Source organism: Fragaria vesca, linkage group LG3 (assembly GCF_000184155.1).
Source record: "Fragaria vesca subsp. vesca linkage group LG3, FraVesHawaii_1.0, whole genome shotgun sequence".
NCBI lineage: Eukaryota > Viridiplantae > Streptophyta > Magnoliopsida > Rosales > Rosaceae > Fragaria > Fragaria vesca.
In genome coordinates, this window is record NC_020493.1 from 13,459,241 (window position 1) to 13,474,742 (window position 15,502).

General features: G+C 40.1%; 2 protein-coding genes across 2 annotated transcripts; one reads left to right on the plus strand and one right to left on the minus strand.

The window, feature by feature from the left end:
* The first annotated feature begins 2,144 nt into the window (after positions 1–2,144).
* LOC101314066 ((-)-germacrene D synthase-like) lies at positions 2,145–5,121 on the plus strand. The gene is made up of 7 exons (XM_004294269.1): positions 2,145–2,252; positions 2,378–2,654; positions 3,250–3,622; positions 3,728–3,946; positions 4,052–4,190; positions 4,279–4,524; positions 4,622–5,121. Exons 1-7 carry the CDS (start codon positions 2,145–2,147, stop codon positions 4,916–4,918), a joined length of 1,659 nt encoding a protein of 552 aa, XP_004294317.1. The 3' UTR covers positions 4,919–5,121.
* A 741-nt stretch (positions 5,122–5,862) lies between these two features.
* LOC101312040 (putative ribonuclease H protein At1g65750-like) lies at positions 5,863–7,081 on the minus strand. Its single transcript, XM_004295738.1, has 3 exons — positions 6,640–7,081; positions 6,319–6,387; positions 5,863–5,984 (listed from the first exon to the last, which is right to left on the minus strand). The coding sequence occupies exons 1-3, from the start codon at positions 7,079–7,081 to the stop codon at positions 5,863–5,865; spliced, it is 633 nt and encodes a 210-aa protein (XP_004295786.1).
* Positions 7,082–15,502: the final 8,421 nt, after the last annotated feature.

The window sequence follows — 15,502 nt, forward strand, 5'->3', positions numbered from 1 at the left end:
ATATCTCTCTCTCTCTCTCTCTCTCTCTCTCTCTCTCTCTCTCTCCCCTCGCTGCAAAGATCTGACCAAAGAGAGGAGGTCGTCGTTGACGGCAAAGAAGAGGTTGGTGAAGCCCCAGTCGGCGCTGAAATCGTCGTTGGCGAAGCCGTCGACGCTCAGCGAGGCCCAATCCGGCGTTCGGTGGTTGGATTCGAGTTCGAGTTCGAGTTTTTCGTCTAATTGCTATCAATTGAAGAGTGATTTGAATCTATGGATTGCTGCTACGGGTGCTATGCATTTGTATCAAGCTTACACGGAACAAATGTGAGCATGGATTTGATGTAAACCCATGCAATTCCATGGGTGGTGCTATTCAAGGTCGGAGTTCCTCTTTCCCTGCTTACAAACTTGATTTGAAATTGGCAAATTTCTAGACCCAAGTATGTGTTTCTACCATATCATTCTCTATTGAACATTATCGTGATTGGCCCCTCCTCTTAATCAAATTAAGGAAATTTTAATATTTGTTATTATGAGCAATGATCCTAGGCCAACAAAGAGTACTGAGGCTAGGATTTTGCAAATGGAGATTTCTGGGAATATTGCTGAGAACAATGCTATGGACGTTAGACCCCTTACTGCCCCGATAAAGCTCAGCTAGGAAGCAATACTCGATTGCTATGTACATGGTCATGAGGCCCAATAGGTTTATTGATATATACCTTGATTAATGGCATCGCCATCTCTCACTTAATTCTTTGCTTTTGTTATAGAGAACCCATTAATTCATGATACTCAACAAAGTAACAGTATTTCTGGAGATAAAGTATGGTCTTATAATATTCAATGCTAATGTTGATGGAGTTTTTTGTTTGCAGAGCATATATCGGTTGTTTTGTGTTGAATGCAGCAGAGCAATATATATTGGTTTGGTTGTTGTTGTTGGTGAGGGGTTTGCGGTGGAGAAAACGCATGTCGTCTGCCCCTACTGCCTCTAGTATACCCCTTACTGCCCCCAGTAGACCACCAGACAGATCTCCTATAGCCCCCAGTAGACCCTCCTACTGCCCCCAGTAGACCCCCCCTACTGACCCTAGTAGACCCTCCTACTGCCCATAGTAGACCCTTAGACAGACCTCCTACTGCCCCCAGTAGATCCCCTACTGCCTCAATAGACCCTCATACTGCCCTATTAGATCCTCCTACTGCCCCAGTAGACCCTCATACTGCCCCAGTACCCTGGGCAGACCTCCTACTTCCCCTAGTAAACCCCCTACTGCCCTAGTAGACCCTCATACTGCCCCAGTAGACCCTCCTACTGCCCCCAATAGATCCCCTAGCTTTCGTCGGAGCCGGTCAACGGTCGCCGGAGCCCGGTCAACCGTCGTCGGAGTCCGGTCAACGTCATTGGTCGTGAAAATCCAGTCATAGAAACTTTATTTTATAATAGACTCTTATAATGGTCTATTGTAGTTTATTTAATTCATTAAGGGTATATTTGTTTTTCTGCTGTTTAAATTGGCTCTTGGGAATTTTAAAATCTGATTTTGTTAGTGGGAATAAAATTTTTAAAATTAAGGCTAGTGGGCATTGTCCCATATATTTATTCTCTGTAGATGAACAAATACAATACATGTATGCATGTTGAAAATATTGTACCCCATGTCGAGTGTTCATAATCATTAATGGAATCTCAAGGAAACAACCCTAAACAAGGAAAAAAGAAGAAGAAGAAGAAGCAGCCGCGCGCCAGCAAATCTAAGTTCCACAGCGTGAGGCTGTCTCTTCTCAGAATTTGTGGCCGTGATGGTGGTACGTGGCTGGGTAATTAGCCATCTCAAAGAACCCCACGATGGCAATCAATTAATTTCAGTTTGACTAAATTAAAATCATTGCATGAAATACTACCACGTTTTCCCTACGGACCAACTCTCTCTCTCTCTCTGTTTGTTTTTGTTGTGGAAAACGAAATTCACATGGGTGGCCAATAATGCTGATCTATATATAAGTAGCAACAGCATCACAAGCTCTTCAAGTTAAGCTAGCCTTTTATATTTACACAAGCGCTTTAAATTCTTAAACAATAAACATTCAAGTATTTTTCTTGAGTTTCAGACTCGGAAAAAAAAAATTTGGCTTGAAGTTTTCTAAATTTCATGTTAAATATGTCTTCCCAAGCTCAAACCTCAAAAGACGTCACTGCTGAAGTCCGAGGTTCAGCCAACTTTTCTGATGGTGTTTGGGGCGATCTTTTTCTATCACACGCTTCTCTGGTGCGTAAGAAGTAACTAGTATATATATCATTATTTTTTGCCACATATGTTTAAGATATTATTTTAGTTTTGAATTAATGTATGACTTAATTACAATTTGCAATTCTATTTGTTTGCATATGCAGGAAAATGATACTAAAACTGAGCAGCAGGTCCAAGAATTGAAGGAAGAAGTGAGGACGATGCTAATGTCTCCAGTTAAAAAGATTTCACAAAAATTGGAATTGATTGATGACATTACGCGCTTAGGAGTGTCCCGCCATTTTGAAGAAGAGACTGATGAAATTTTGCAGAAGGTTTATGATAACGTTTATCATGCTAATGACCTGTATGATAAAGAGCTTTACTTCACAAGTCTTGTCTTTCGTTTGGTTAGACAACAAGGTTATAACATATCATGCGGTACGCTAGCTATTTCTAACTTTGTGTCATTGTATAGGGTAAAATATTGCATAGTCCTTGTGGTTTGAAGTCGACATCTGTTTAATCCTTATGGTTTTATTTTAATCTGCGTAGTCCTTAAAGTCAGGATTTTTTATCCAAATAGTCCTTATGGTTTTATTTTAATCTGAATAGTCTTTAAAGTCATGATTTTTCATCCAAATAGTCCTTATGGTTTTATTTTAATCTGAATAGTCCTTAAAGTCATGATTTCTCATCCAAATAGTCCTTATGGCATTTAACTGAGAAAATTGTCAGAAAGACTATTTGGATGAAAAATCATGACTTTAAGGATTATTCAGATTAAAATAAAACCATAAAGACTATTTGGATGAAAAATCATGACTTTAAAGACTATTCAGATTAAAATAAAACCATAAGGACTATTTGGATAAAAAATCCTGACTTTAAGGACTATTCAGATTAAAATAAAACCACAAGGACTAAACAGATGTCGACTTCAAACCACAAGGACTAAATAAATTTCAATTATATATATATCTATCAATTGTTTTAGAAGAGTTTCCTCTAATCATGTGACGTTTGTGAAGCGCAGAAATATTCAGCAAATTCAAAAACGGTGAAGGAAAATTCAAGGAGTCACTTGTCAATGATGTAGTAGGACTACTAAGCTTGTATGAAGCCACACACCTTATGATGCATGGAGAAGACATATTGGAAGAGGCACTAACATTCGCCACCACTCATCTCGAGTCTGCAATGCACAGCTTAAGCTCCTTACTTTTGAAACAAGTAAAGCATGCCTTGTATCAGCCCTATTGGAAAGGCCTACCAAGGATTGAAGCAGTTCATTATCTGTCTATCTATGGGGAAATGGATTCACACAATAAAGCTCTGCTATCTCTTGCAAAGTTGGATTTCAACCTAGTCCAGAATGTCCATCAGAATGAACTAAGTGATATTGCAAGGTTAATCCACAAATTATTATCAGTTAGATATATATCAGTAATACTATAAACATGCTAAGTGGTTAGTTCTACGAGTAACTTTTTTGTTTTTGAGAATTGTTTCAGGTGGTGGAAGGACTTGGATTTTGTGAACAAACTACCTTTTGCTAGAGACAGGATGGTTGAGTCTTACTTTTGGGCTTTGGCAGTCTACTTTGAACCTGAGTATCACCTTGCTAGGATGATGTTGTGTAAATTTGTTGCTATAATAACAATCGTTGATGACATTTATGATGTTTATGGCACGTACGAAGAACTAGAGCTTTTTACCGAAGCTGTCGAGAGGTTTAAATTAAATTTGACAAACTATTTTTTTAATTCCTATTACATGTAATTAATCGTTTATCATGTAAGATCATCACTTGACACAGTTTAACTAAATTTGATAAGGTGGAACATCTCCGCTGCCGATCAGCTGCCAGGTTATATGAGAGTTTGTTATGAGGCGCTGCTGAATGTGTATACTGACATTGAAGAAAAGCTTGCAATGAAGGGAAACTTGTATCGCATCCGCTACGGTAGAGAAGCAGTAAGACGTACTACTAATCCTAATATATCTTGTTCGTTTTGTAATTATCAAAGAGACTAGATATAATTGATTTGTTTTATGCTCTCAGTTTAAAGTTCAAGTTAGAGCTTACTTCCAGGAAGCCAAATGGTTCAAACAAAATTACACACCAACGATGGATGAATATATGGAAGTAGAACTTAATACGTCCTTCTTCGCGTTCTCAACCACAGTGTTTCTTGGACTGGGAGCTATTGTGACAGAAGACTCCATGGATTGGGTGTTCGATGACCCTAAGATTGTAAAGGCTACATCAGTAGTCGGCAGACTCTTGAATGATATAGTCGGCCACAAGGTACATCCTCATATTTGCATCAGTATTCAGACTACTACTGTCCTCAATCGATCTTTGGATCTTATAACCGTAGCCTTGTGATTGTAAATGTATGTAGTTTGAGCAAAAAAGAGAACATATTGCTTCATCAGTGGAATGCTACATGAACCAATATGGTGTCACAGAGGAAAAAGCGAAAACTGAGCTAATGAAGCAAGTCAATGACGCCTGGAAAGATATAAACGAAGAGTGGCTCCAGGCCAACACGAGTATCCCGAAGACCCTACGATGGTTTATTCTAAATCTTGCTCGTTCTGGCGAAGTTATCTACAAAAATGAAGATGTGTTCACTCATTCTAAAACTGTACTCAAGAGTTGTCTTGTCTCTCTATTCGTCGAACCCGTGCCTGTGTAAACTTTTTTTGGTAATGTCGTGCTTGAGTAAACTTGATATAAAGTCATGTCTCCAAAGTCCTGTGAGTTTCAAAGACAACAGGTTCATGCTTGCTGGCCCTTGAAACAACTGTACGTTTGAATAGAAGAGTTGATTGTATTGTCTGTTGAATTCATAAACATCAATGGAATTGTAAGTGTGATACGTGAATCCTTTCCACTCCCAAATCTGAAACTATATCTCAATTCATCTAATCCTTGATCCTAATTCCTAAATCGTGCCCAGATTCATTACCCTCGTGTTCACCCAAACTGATTAATCCCAATTTTGCCCCACGACTTCCCCCAATTGGATCGTTAACCCCCAACTTTTGCTGTCTTCTCTGTTCGTAAACTTAATCCTTAACTTGCCCTCTTCTTCTGCAACAACACGACTTTGGCGCTTCGACACCGTTGGACTTCTTGATTCGTTGTCTGCCACTGCGCCCCTTAATTCTCAAGTTTTCTGTCATCTGTTTATTCTTGTTTTTTTTTTTTGGTCAATAGAGATCAACGCATTAAATCAAAGTCAGAAGACAACACAGTACAATTGAAAGCAAAACAAAGAGAACAGAAACAGAACAAACAAACAAAAAAGAAAGAAAGAAAAGCCGCCAGAAAACTTGAAACACTAATAGTTAGCTAGCTCGCACAGCTAGCTCCAAAGCCAGATTGAGGAGGACCAGGCAATCCATCACTCCTTAAAACATTGATCAGAGAGTTTAGAGGCCTGCTGGCCCATTCCTGAGAGCACAAACTCTGGATGGCAAGCTTAGCCGCTGCATTTGCAAGGAAGTTAGCTTCTCATGGAACCCAGTTCCAATGAATCCTTCTGAAAAGTGGCACCAAGTGAGCAACCTTCTTTAGGATAGGGGAGATTCTCCAACAAGGAGAAGCTAAAGATTCATTTAGAGCCTTGATCACCTCCTAACAATCTCCTTCGACAATAATATGCTCCAATTTCAGAACCACCGCCATTTTGACACCACAAAGAAGCGCCTCAGCCTCAGCTTCTACAGCCGAATTGTGAGACCGAAAGAGGCTAGCCCCTGCAATAGACACACCCATATGACTGTGAATAATAACTCCCGAGCCATGTATTGTTGTGGTTTGACTCCTTCCAGGCATCGTCAAAATTGATTTTCACCACATTTACAAGAGGGGGAACCCACAAAGAAATGGGTCTTCAAATAGACTGAGAGGATTGAAACAAAGACATCCTAGCTTCTTCCCAGTTCAAAATACCTCTTTGAATATTTTCAATCACAAGACTAGGGTTTGGAGTACTATTTCTCATAACCACTGAACACCTATACTTCTAAATCTCCCACAAATGCAAACAGACAAGATTAAGCACATCCTCTCTTTCACAAGAAAACATACCAACATTCTTATGAATTTCCAACAACCACTCCTCAAGATGAGAAATCCTTCCCCTGTCAGGAGTGTAGCCTAGGGAGCACCCGAACCACACAGTTAAAGTTTAGGGACAATGAAACAAGCAATACTCAATCATCTCTGGATGATCACCACATATAGCACAAATTGGAGTTTTCACAATTTTCCTTCGGAAGAGACACCACATGGAAGGCAGGGCATTTGACAACGCTCTCCACATGAAGTTAGTTATCTTGGGAGCCAAACTTGGCTTCCAAATCAATTTCCATATTCTGACATCAAAAGAGTGGGAAGAGGAAGGCTTACTTACATGCGGCTTCTTCTGGAATTCGAAAAGCTTATGATAGCCACTTTTTACAGAATAGTTTCCCGACTTTGTATAAGGCCACACCAATGCATCATCATCAGCTGCATTTCCAATTGGAATAGCCTTGATTGTTGTGATATCATTTTCCTCCAAAAATGGCTCAATGTGAGAAATATTCCAATTTCTATCCTCATTAATTACATCAGCCACAGCCAAGGCAGTGAAGCGATTAGAGGTAATAATAGGTTTGATCAGTCCCCAATTAGAATTCGGAACCCATCTATCGGTCCAAACATCCACATTTTTTTCACTATTAATCTGCCACAGAGCATGCTCACTTATCGTCTCACGACCTGCTAAAAGGCTGTTCCATACCCAAGAAGGCCGAGAACCTTTCTTTGCTTTCAAGAAATTGGAGTTTGGGAAGTATCTTGCTTTCATGACTTTACCCCATAGAGAATTCGGTCTGTTGATCAGTCTCCATCACTGTTTAGTCAACAAAGCCTTGTTGTAAGTGTGAAGATCTTTAAAGCCAATGCCACCCTCTAACTTGCTTGTGCACAACGGGTCCCAAGCCTTCCAATGAAGCTTGTCCTTTGAGTCCGAGAAACCCCACCAGAAAATTGAGATGTCAGAATTAAAAGCTTTGCACAAAGTAACTGGTAAAAGAAAAATGGACATAGGGTAGGCTGGGATTGCCATAGCCACCGCTTTGATGAGCACCTCCCTTCCAGCTTGTGAGAGAACATTAGCTTTCCAACCCTCCAATTTCTGCTTAATTCTTTCACGGATGTAGGCCGAAGCACTCTTCTTTGAGTTTCCCCAATGAGTAGGGAGACCAAGATAAATACCTGGCTTATCTGAAATAGGGATGTTAAGTGTGGAAGCTATTGATTCCTTAAGCTGCAAAGGAGTGAAAACTGAGACGAAAATAGAGGATTTTCCAAGATTGATTGATTGCCCTGAAGCTGTGCAGTAGGAGTCAAGAATGACTTTAAGAGAGTTGCAGTTTGCTGGGGTGGCTTTAAGGAAGAACAGAGAATCATCTGCGAATAGGAGATGAGAAAGACCAGGACATCCCGTACTCAATTTGATTTGTTGAAGATGATTGGAGCAAGTGGCTGCAATGATGGATTTGGAAAGGACTTCCCCTACAATAAGGAAAAGGTAGGGAGAGAAAGGGTCTCCTTGCATGAGTCCCCTTGCATGAGTCCCCTCGTGGGAGTGAAGGATTGGCCCTGCTTCCCATTAATTAGAATTGAGAAAGACACAGAAGAGACCACTTTCATAACCAGGCGAACCTAGTCGGAACAGAAACCAAATTTCAACAAAGCAGCCTCAAGAAAGTTCCATTCTACCCTGTCACAAGCTTTGTTCATATCCAACTTTAAAGCAAACTTATGATCAACCTTGGACTTCTTCAACTTCAAATAATGGTAGGCTTCATGAGCAAGAATTAGGTTGTCCTGGATTTGGCACCTTGGCACGAACGCATTCTGGCGTTCAAAGATTAGATGAGGGAGAAGTGGCTTAAGTCTGTTCACTAGCAACTTGGAAATGATCTTGATGGAGCTATTACATAAGTTGATAGGCTTGAATTGAGAGACACTCTCCGAATGAGGAACCTTGGGGATTAAGACAATATTTGTCTTGCGGATGTTATTCACTAAGAACTCACCCCTGTAAAAACAATTAACAGCAGAGTTGACATTATCACACACAATTTCCCAATATTTCGAGTAAAAGAAACTTGGAAAGGAATCTGGTCCCGGAGCCTTGAAAGTCCCCAATTGAGTAACAGCTTTTTGAACCTCATAAGCCGAAAAAGGTCAAGAGAGATCCAAATTTTGTTCATCAAATACAGAGGAATGAACATTATCTAGAGCATTTCCCCAACACCTAGAGCCAGAAGTTGTGTATAAATCACCAAAAAACTTGGTGAAGGCATTTCTGACCTCTAAGTCACCACTGATCCAAATATTAGCACCCAAGCACAGGCTGCTAATTCTATTCATCTGCCTCCTGAAAATTGTAGACAAGTGAAAAACTTTGAATTATGATCACCCTCTAGCAGCCAATTTATCCTGGATCTCTGCTTCTAAAAAGATTCCTCAAGGTTCTAGGTGTGGTTTATCTCCTGAAGCAAAGCCTGCTCCTTTTCCTTCGAGTCACACAAGACCGAACCCTCTTGTAAAGATAGAAGGTCATTTTGGAGACTCTCAACACGAAGCTTGTTATTTGGAAACTTGACCTTGCTCCACCTAGCTAAATCAAATTTGCAAGATTCCAGATTCTCACTCCATCTCCAAAAAGGATCAGAGCACTCCGACTTCCAACAAGCAGCCGCTACTTCATCATAATCCGGATCCTTCACCCAACTGGCCTCAAAGCTGAAAGGCTTTTTAAATCTCTCTACTTTTGCCTGGAAGTATAGAATCATAGGGCAATGATGTGACCCAATTCTCGGTTTATGTTTGACAAAAGACTTCGGCCAATCATGAAGCCATTCAGCATTCTCAATTGCTCGGTCCAAACGCTCCCTGATAATCTCATTGACATCTTCTCGCCTGTTTTCCCATGTGAGGCGAGGACCTGTGAAATGGAGATCAAGTAAACTATTGTTGTCCATAAAATTCTTCAAAAAACGAGTTCTACTCCAACTCCAGGAAACACCTCCCTCCTTCTCATCCATGGAAACAATTTCATTAAAATCCCCAATCCAGACCCAAGCACTAGGATTAGAAAAAGCAAGATTCTCAATTGAGGACCATAAAGGAAGCTTGTCTTCATTGTAAGGAGGGCCATAGAAGAAAGTGACCCGAGTAGGAGCATCGACTGAAGAGAACTTAATCACAGTATCAATCAAATTCTGACTCCTGAAAATAATCTCAACATCAACTTCAGGGCGCCACTAAATAGCTAAACCACCAACATAAATTCGAGACGGCAACACAGTCTCCCCCTTGTAGAATTTAAACTGGCCCCACAATCTATTAACCCTGAAATTCGATTGTTTAGTTTCATAGAGAAAAACCACGGACGGCGAATGAGAGCGAATGAGCTGTCCAAGTTTCTGGACTGTCAAGGCTCGTCCTAGACCATGACAGTTCCAGGAAAGGATTTGACTCATTGACTCCTTATGGCTGTAGGACAGCCACCACCGCCCTGGAGAGAGGATTGCTCCTCCAGCTCAACAACCACATCAGACAAAACATTGCTCCCCTCTGCAATTGGACCTCATGAAGATTCTAATCACTGTTGATCAAACCCGCCTCAGTCCTAAACCCAGGCTTCTTCCGCTGCCTATAAACTTCTCTTCTAACCCCAGGTAAAGATCCATGTACCCTTCCACCAATAGAAGCACTTCCACGAGAGCTGGGTCTTCCCCTTTTTCAAGAAAGCCTAGATGAAGAAATCGGATACGAAGCCTCCAGAGACGATAAAAGCTTTGTTTTGGACCCCGACACATCAAGACCTGGATTTTGGACATGGTTGGATTGGATAGAGGGTGGAGGTGAGAGCACAGAAGAAGATGGGGAAACAAGTTTGGGGTTATGGATTTGCGGCAAGGGAAGTTCACCAATGATTGGAATATGGTTAAGTGAATCGGGGTTAAGTGAAAGAGGGTTTGTGTTGATAGGGGAGAGGGTGAGAATGGGCTTAGAAGACAAGGGCCCAAGTCGGGAAAGGCCTAAATTGATAAAATGTGAGCAGGGTAAAGCAAGGCTGGGCCTGGGATGGCAATCTTGAGACTGAGAGTGCGAAATGGGCCTTGAGGATATGATAGAGCACTTTAGGGCCCACTCTTCATTGGTTTTCGCCGAGATGATGGCAATCTTTAACCAATTAGGGCTAGGAAAAGACTCAGACAAGGCATAGCTGGAATTCATAGATGAAAACCAAGCCCGAAGCCTGGGGTTGGAAGAGGTCACGAGGGTGGCATCAAAATTTGAACCCTATTCACAGAAACAACGCAGGCTAGAGACCTGGCTTTGTACAAAGTTCAGAGCATCAACAGTGACAGGAGAGGGGTCATAGCTTCTAGGGCTCACAAAAGCCAAAGCCAAATTTGAAAGTTCCCCAGCATGGACCACAATCTCAGACTCCCTGACACAAGGCTCATTCAAACTCGCTGCATTCTAAGTTCGACCCTGTGATCAAGAGTGACTGTTGGGGTGGCTGTATGGGGATGAGTTTGACGACCACCGGGTTTTTGGTTTCCGTCAAACTACACTCGCCGGCCTGTCCAACCACGACTGTTGCTTCTTGGAAGAAACACCCTTCCTCATCCACGGACCATACCACTGGATTTCACTTTCGACTTCCTCTGGGCAAACTAGGTGTAGATTTTTCCAGCCAGCCATGTTATGACCCAGTCTACTGCACTTGTAGCAAAAATCTCTCAGCCCCTCATAAGCGAACTCCACCCTAGTTTTTGTGTAGGAGTTCAGCGGCAACCAGAAACTGGTGGGCAAAGGATTTCTAGAGTCGATCAGGACCTTGACTCTAAGAAAACCCCTCAACTTTAAATCCACCGAGGAGTCTTCAAGCTCCAGAACAGTCTCAATCTCAGCACCAATCATCTCAACATTCTTTTGGTTCATCTTTTCCCTAGTCAAGCCAGAAATTTAGACCCAGTACCACACTTTATGAAAGTGAGCATCTCTAGTAGTGAGGTTAGGGAGCCAACGTACCACATTGAATCTCATGTTGTCAACGTGCCAAGGGCAGTCCTCAAGAAGAGTCAAGACACTTTCTGGTGGGACTCTGATAGAGAAAACATTGTGGTGGAGGTAATTAATCTTGTAGTTTCCCACTTCCTTCCAGGCAGTGCGTATGTAGAGCACCCTTAATTCCACCAATGTTTGGAACCTCATCAGCTAGCAGAGCTCCGAGCAGAGACACCCCGTTCTCAACCTCATCAAGTGAGCATGAGTTTTCCAGTCTGGAAGCAAAAGCAGACATGTTGGAAATTAAGAAACAGATCTGTCTCTCAAAAGAAAACACCAAAACAAAAGCAAAACAAAGCTACCATGTGTGGGTATAGAGGGAACTCCAAAATAATGGAGAGAATGAAAGCTGTTTATTCTTGTTGTCTTGCAAATTTCCAGTGTTCTGAACTTTTCCTGTACTTTCAAGACTTCCTGTGCTGGGTCTTTTTGTTGTGTTGTTTTGTTCTGTATATACTCTAGGCTCTACTCGAAATTGTTCAGTGTATGCGTTGGCTTAGGGGTCATCATTTGGTCCGCGGTAGTAAAAGCATGTAGACGGTCGGCCTGAAGGGCCAAAGCCCAGCCCGGCCCATAGAAAAGCCCATCTCGACCCGACCCATAGGGCATGAGGCCGGGCTAGGGCGGAGGGTTCAAAGCCTTGGCCCGACTCATTACATGCCCATCAAAGCCCGCCTGGCCCGGCCCTAAAAAGCCCGCCCAAAAACCCTCTCCAAAGCCCTATTAATTGTTTTATAAATTTTTTTTATAGAGTCAATAGTTAAATATGTGAACTTAATTAATGCATTAAGTCATAATTTATTTTGATTTTTTTATTACATTTAGTTCAATCATTAATAAATCTAACTTTTTTTTTTTTATAGTTTTTTTGTTTTATTTGATAAAATTTTATTAGATATATGTATATAATATATCCGGTTCGGCCCATCTAAAAAGCTCGGCTTGGCCCTAATAATCCCATAAGGCCCGGGCCCATGGGCTTTGATTTTTTTGAATAGCCCGGCCCAGCCTAGCCTGAGCCCATAAGACTTGAGTAGGTGTAACACCCTGACCTTAAACTTGATTAATTAAGTAAACAAATTAATTAATTCCCAAACACCATCACAGTTGCAGCACAATTTGAATAGCAAACAAAATTCATAATTATCAATCACCTTTTCAAAACATGGTCAAACTCAACACCAGCATTAGCCCAACAGTACTCATAATCCATAATCACAGTCATTGTTCAAAATTGAAATTTAGTTACCATAGGTGACGTCAAGTTTACCTTTTCGTCTCTAACAATAGCCATGACCGACTAGTTGTCGATTTCTAATCTCCTTCAACTCGATTTCTCACATAACGAACTGAATGACGACGGCCAATGTCTTCCATTGATTGCCATTCGACTATTTGTTGCAAGATCAAAAGAGCCCGATGTCACTTGAGAAACGTCGTTCGGATATTCATCGTCTTACGAAGTTGAACACCAGCGAATTTAGGGAGAGCTTTGGGAGGTCGATGCGATCTCCCCTCACTTGTTCTCTAGAGAACTTGGGAGATACCAGGCGTATCTCGACTCAGGCCGTCGGGTCTTTCTAGATTGAGGATCCTCCACTCCCCTTCCTCGGTAGGTCGGTGAGCAATATATCACCGAGTAGGTCGGTGTTCTCCCTCTCTCTTAAACCTTCCTTTACTTTCTCTCTTCCTCTTTCTTCCAGATTCTCGACCCTTCTCTTTTTCTCCAAAAATATCTATGTCCCTTTCTCTCATTTTATTTATTTTAATTTTATTTATTTATTCTACTATTTATACAGTATCAATATATGCTAACAGAAAAACAATAAATTATTTAAGCCTATACATATATTGACTACATGAGATAGGCTTTGATTAATGTCCCTTTGATATCCATCGACTAAATTAATGATAGCAATTTCTTTATTTAGTAATGTGGACACTCGACTTGTGAAATCCTGAACTTTTAAATAATTTATCTAAAAATATTTGTGTATATATATACACACACATATGAAGGTAAGTAATAGTTCTGAAAACACAAACCATTTTTCTTTACAAAGAAGATGTTTTACATAACTTACACAATCATTTGTTCAAAAGCCAAGGCCTACTGTGTTTGTTTTTAAAAGAAGGTTAAATACATACTTACGATATCTCCATTCACAAAGCTTTGTTTAAAACCAAAGTATTTACTATATCTAGTTAAAAGAAAGTTAAATACATAATTGTATGGTACCCTATTCACATATATTTTACATATTCCTAATACACTATAATTCAGTTTTACAAATAATAGGAACTAGCTACAGCAATCACTTCATTTTGGGTTACAATTGGCTGTAGAAACTAATTGGATTTGCTTGTATGACTTTCAGCAACTCTAAGTTCCAGTTGTAGGTGTTCTATTTCTTCCTTCAGCTTGCTTTGGATCTTTGATTAAACTTGCAACATTTACATATCAACAAATCAGTAAAAGAGAAAGTTACACATGTTTTATACTTTTTACCCTATATTAAAGTGTGCAGGCACACTTTTGCTTGGGTTTTACATTTCTTACCCTATGCCAAAGTGTGCAGCGACACATTTGCTTGTGTTTTGCATATAGTTACCCTATACCAATGTGTGCAACCACACTTTTGCTTGTGTTTTATACTTCTTACCCTATACCAAAGTGTGCAACCACACTTTGGCTTGTGTTTTGCATATAGTTGCTGAATGAGCAGCTGAAAACTTGGTCTCCAAAGTTCAAAATTTCTGTTGGCAGATAAGGATAAACTTCAGCTGATTTTTATAGACATATTTGTGAAGCACATTCACTAGTATAAATAGAGGTCTTCTCATGAAGTAGTAACAAGTAGAGAAGTTCAGAAGTTAGAATGAAAGTCAAGAGAGAAAATTTAGAGTAGAAAAAGACTAGTAGAGGTCAGAAGCAAGTGAAAGAACCTAGTACTGAAGTTTCAGCTTCGGTAAAACAAGTTTGAGGTAGGGGAAGTTATGGGGAATCTCTTTGTTTTATAATCTTGTTATCTTGCTTTGGATTTGTACATGTTGTTTGTTAAAGGTGGTTATTATGTTTAGCTTTTCATCATATTATTATATGATCTTATGTCAACATCATATTACTATTTGATCTTATGTTGAATAAGAAATGAATGAAGTTATGGGGTTGAGACTATTACTTGAAAGGGACCAGCAATTGTCTGCCTTTGTATACATATAGGGAGAGAAGCCCTTTCAATGTTATATTGATAAAATAATCTCATGGCAAGAAGATACTGGTGACCAAGAAGAGTACAAGAGTACCAGCAACTGAAACCTAAAATTATGTGCATACACTTATATTGAAATTACATGGATGAGATTTGTTCTACTGAGTTTTTTGGCTTACCCCTTTATGAATTTGTGCAGATGTTACACTTGAGGGATAAGACTTGATGTCTAGAAAGAATATGAAGTCTAGGAGGAGGAGTGAATCTATAGCTTGCTGTTTTTTATTCAAGTTTGTGTAATAAGGCTACTTTCCTGTTTATTGTAAGAATAATACTTATGAAATAAAGTTCTCCTTTACCAAGTCACTCTGGTTCTAAGTTTTTTCACATAGCTTCTATTTGTCAAAGGTTCTCTTATCTTTGACAAATCGAGGCTATTCACGTCCTTACCCGGAAAAAAATATATATATTCTCAATTTCTGGGTCAGGGTGTGACACGACTATTATTACTAACGTTGTGTATCAGGTATTACAGTAGGGCCGGGCTGGCCGGGCTTTTTGACGATCCCTAGATGAAGTAACTGCTACTACTTTAGCGTCTAAATTTTCTTTTGATAGCTTTTATTGCATCTCTTCAGTTGGTCAGTCTGGGGGTTTGTTGCTAGGGAAAATGTCTATTAGCTTTAAATTTGAAGATTTTTTTTCCCACAAATAAAAACATATTCTAAAATTCCCATCAACCCTAAAGCTCTTAGATATATATTCACACTAACAAAATTTTTATCTTTTTGTGTTTTTTTCCTTACCAAACTACCTTAATTTCTATCTCTCGTCACTGCTTTCTCCCACTCACTCTCTTTCAGATCCTCTCTCTCTCTCTCTCTCTCTCTCTCTCTCTCTCTCTCTCTCTCTCTCTCTCT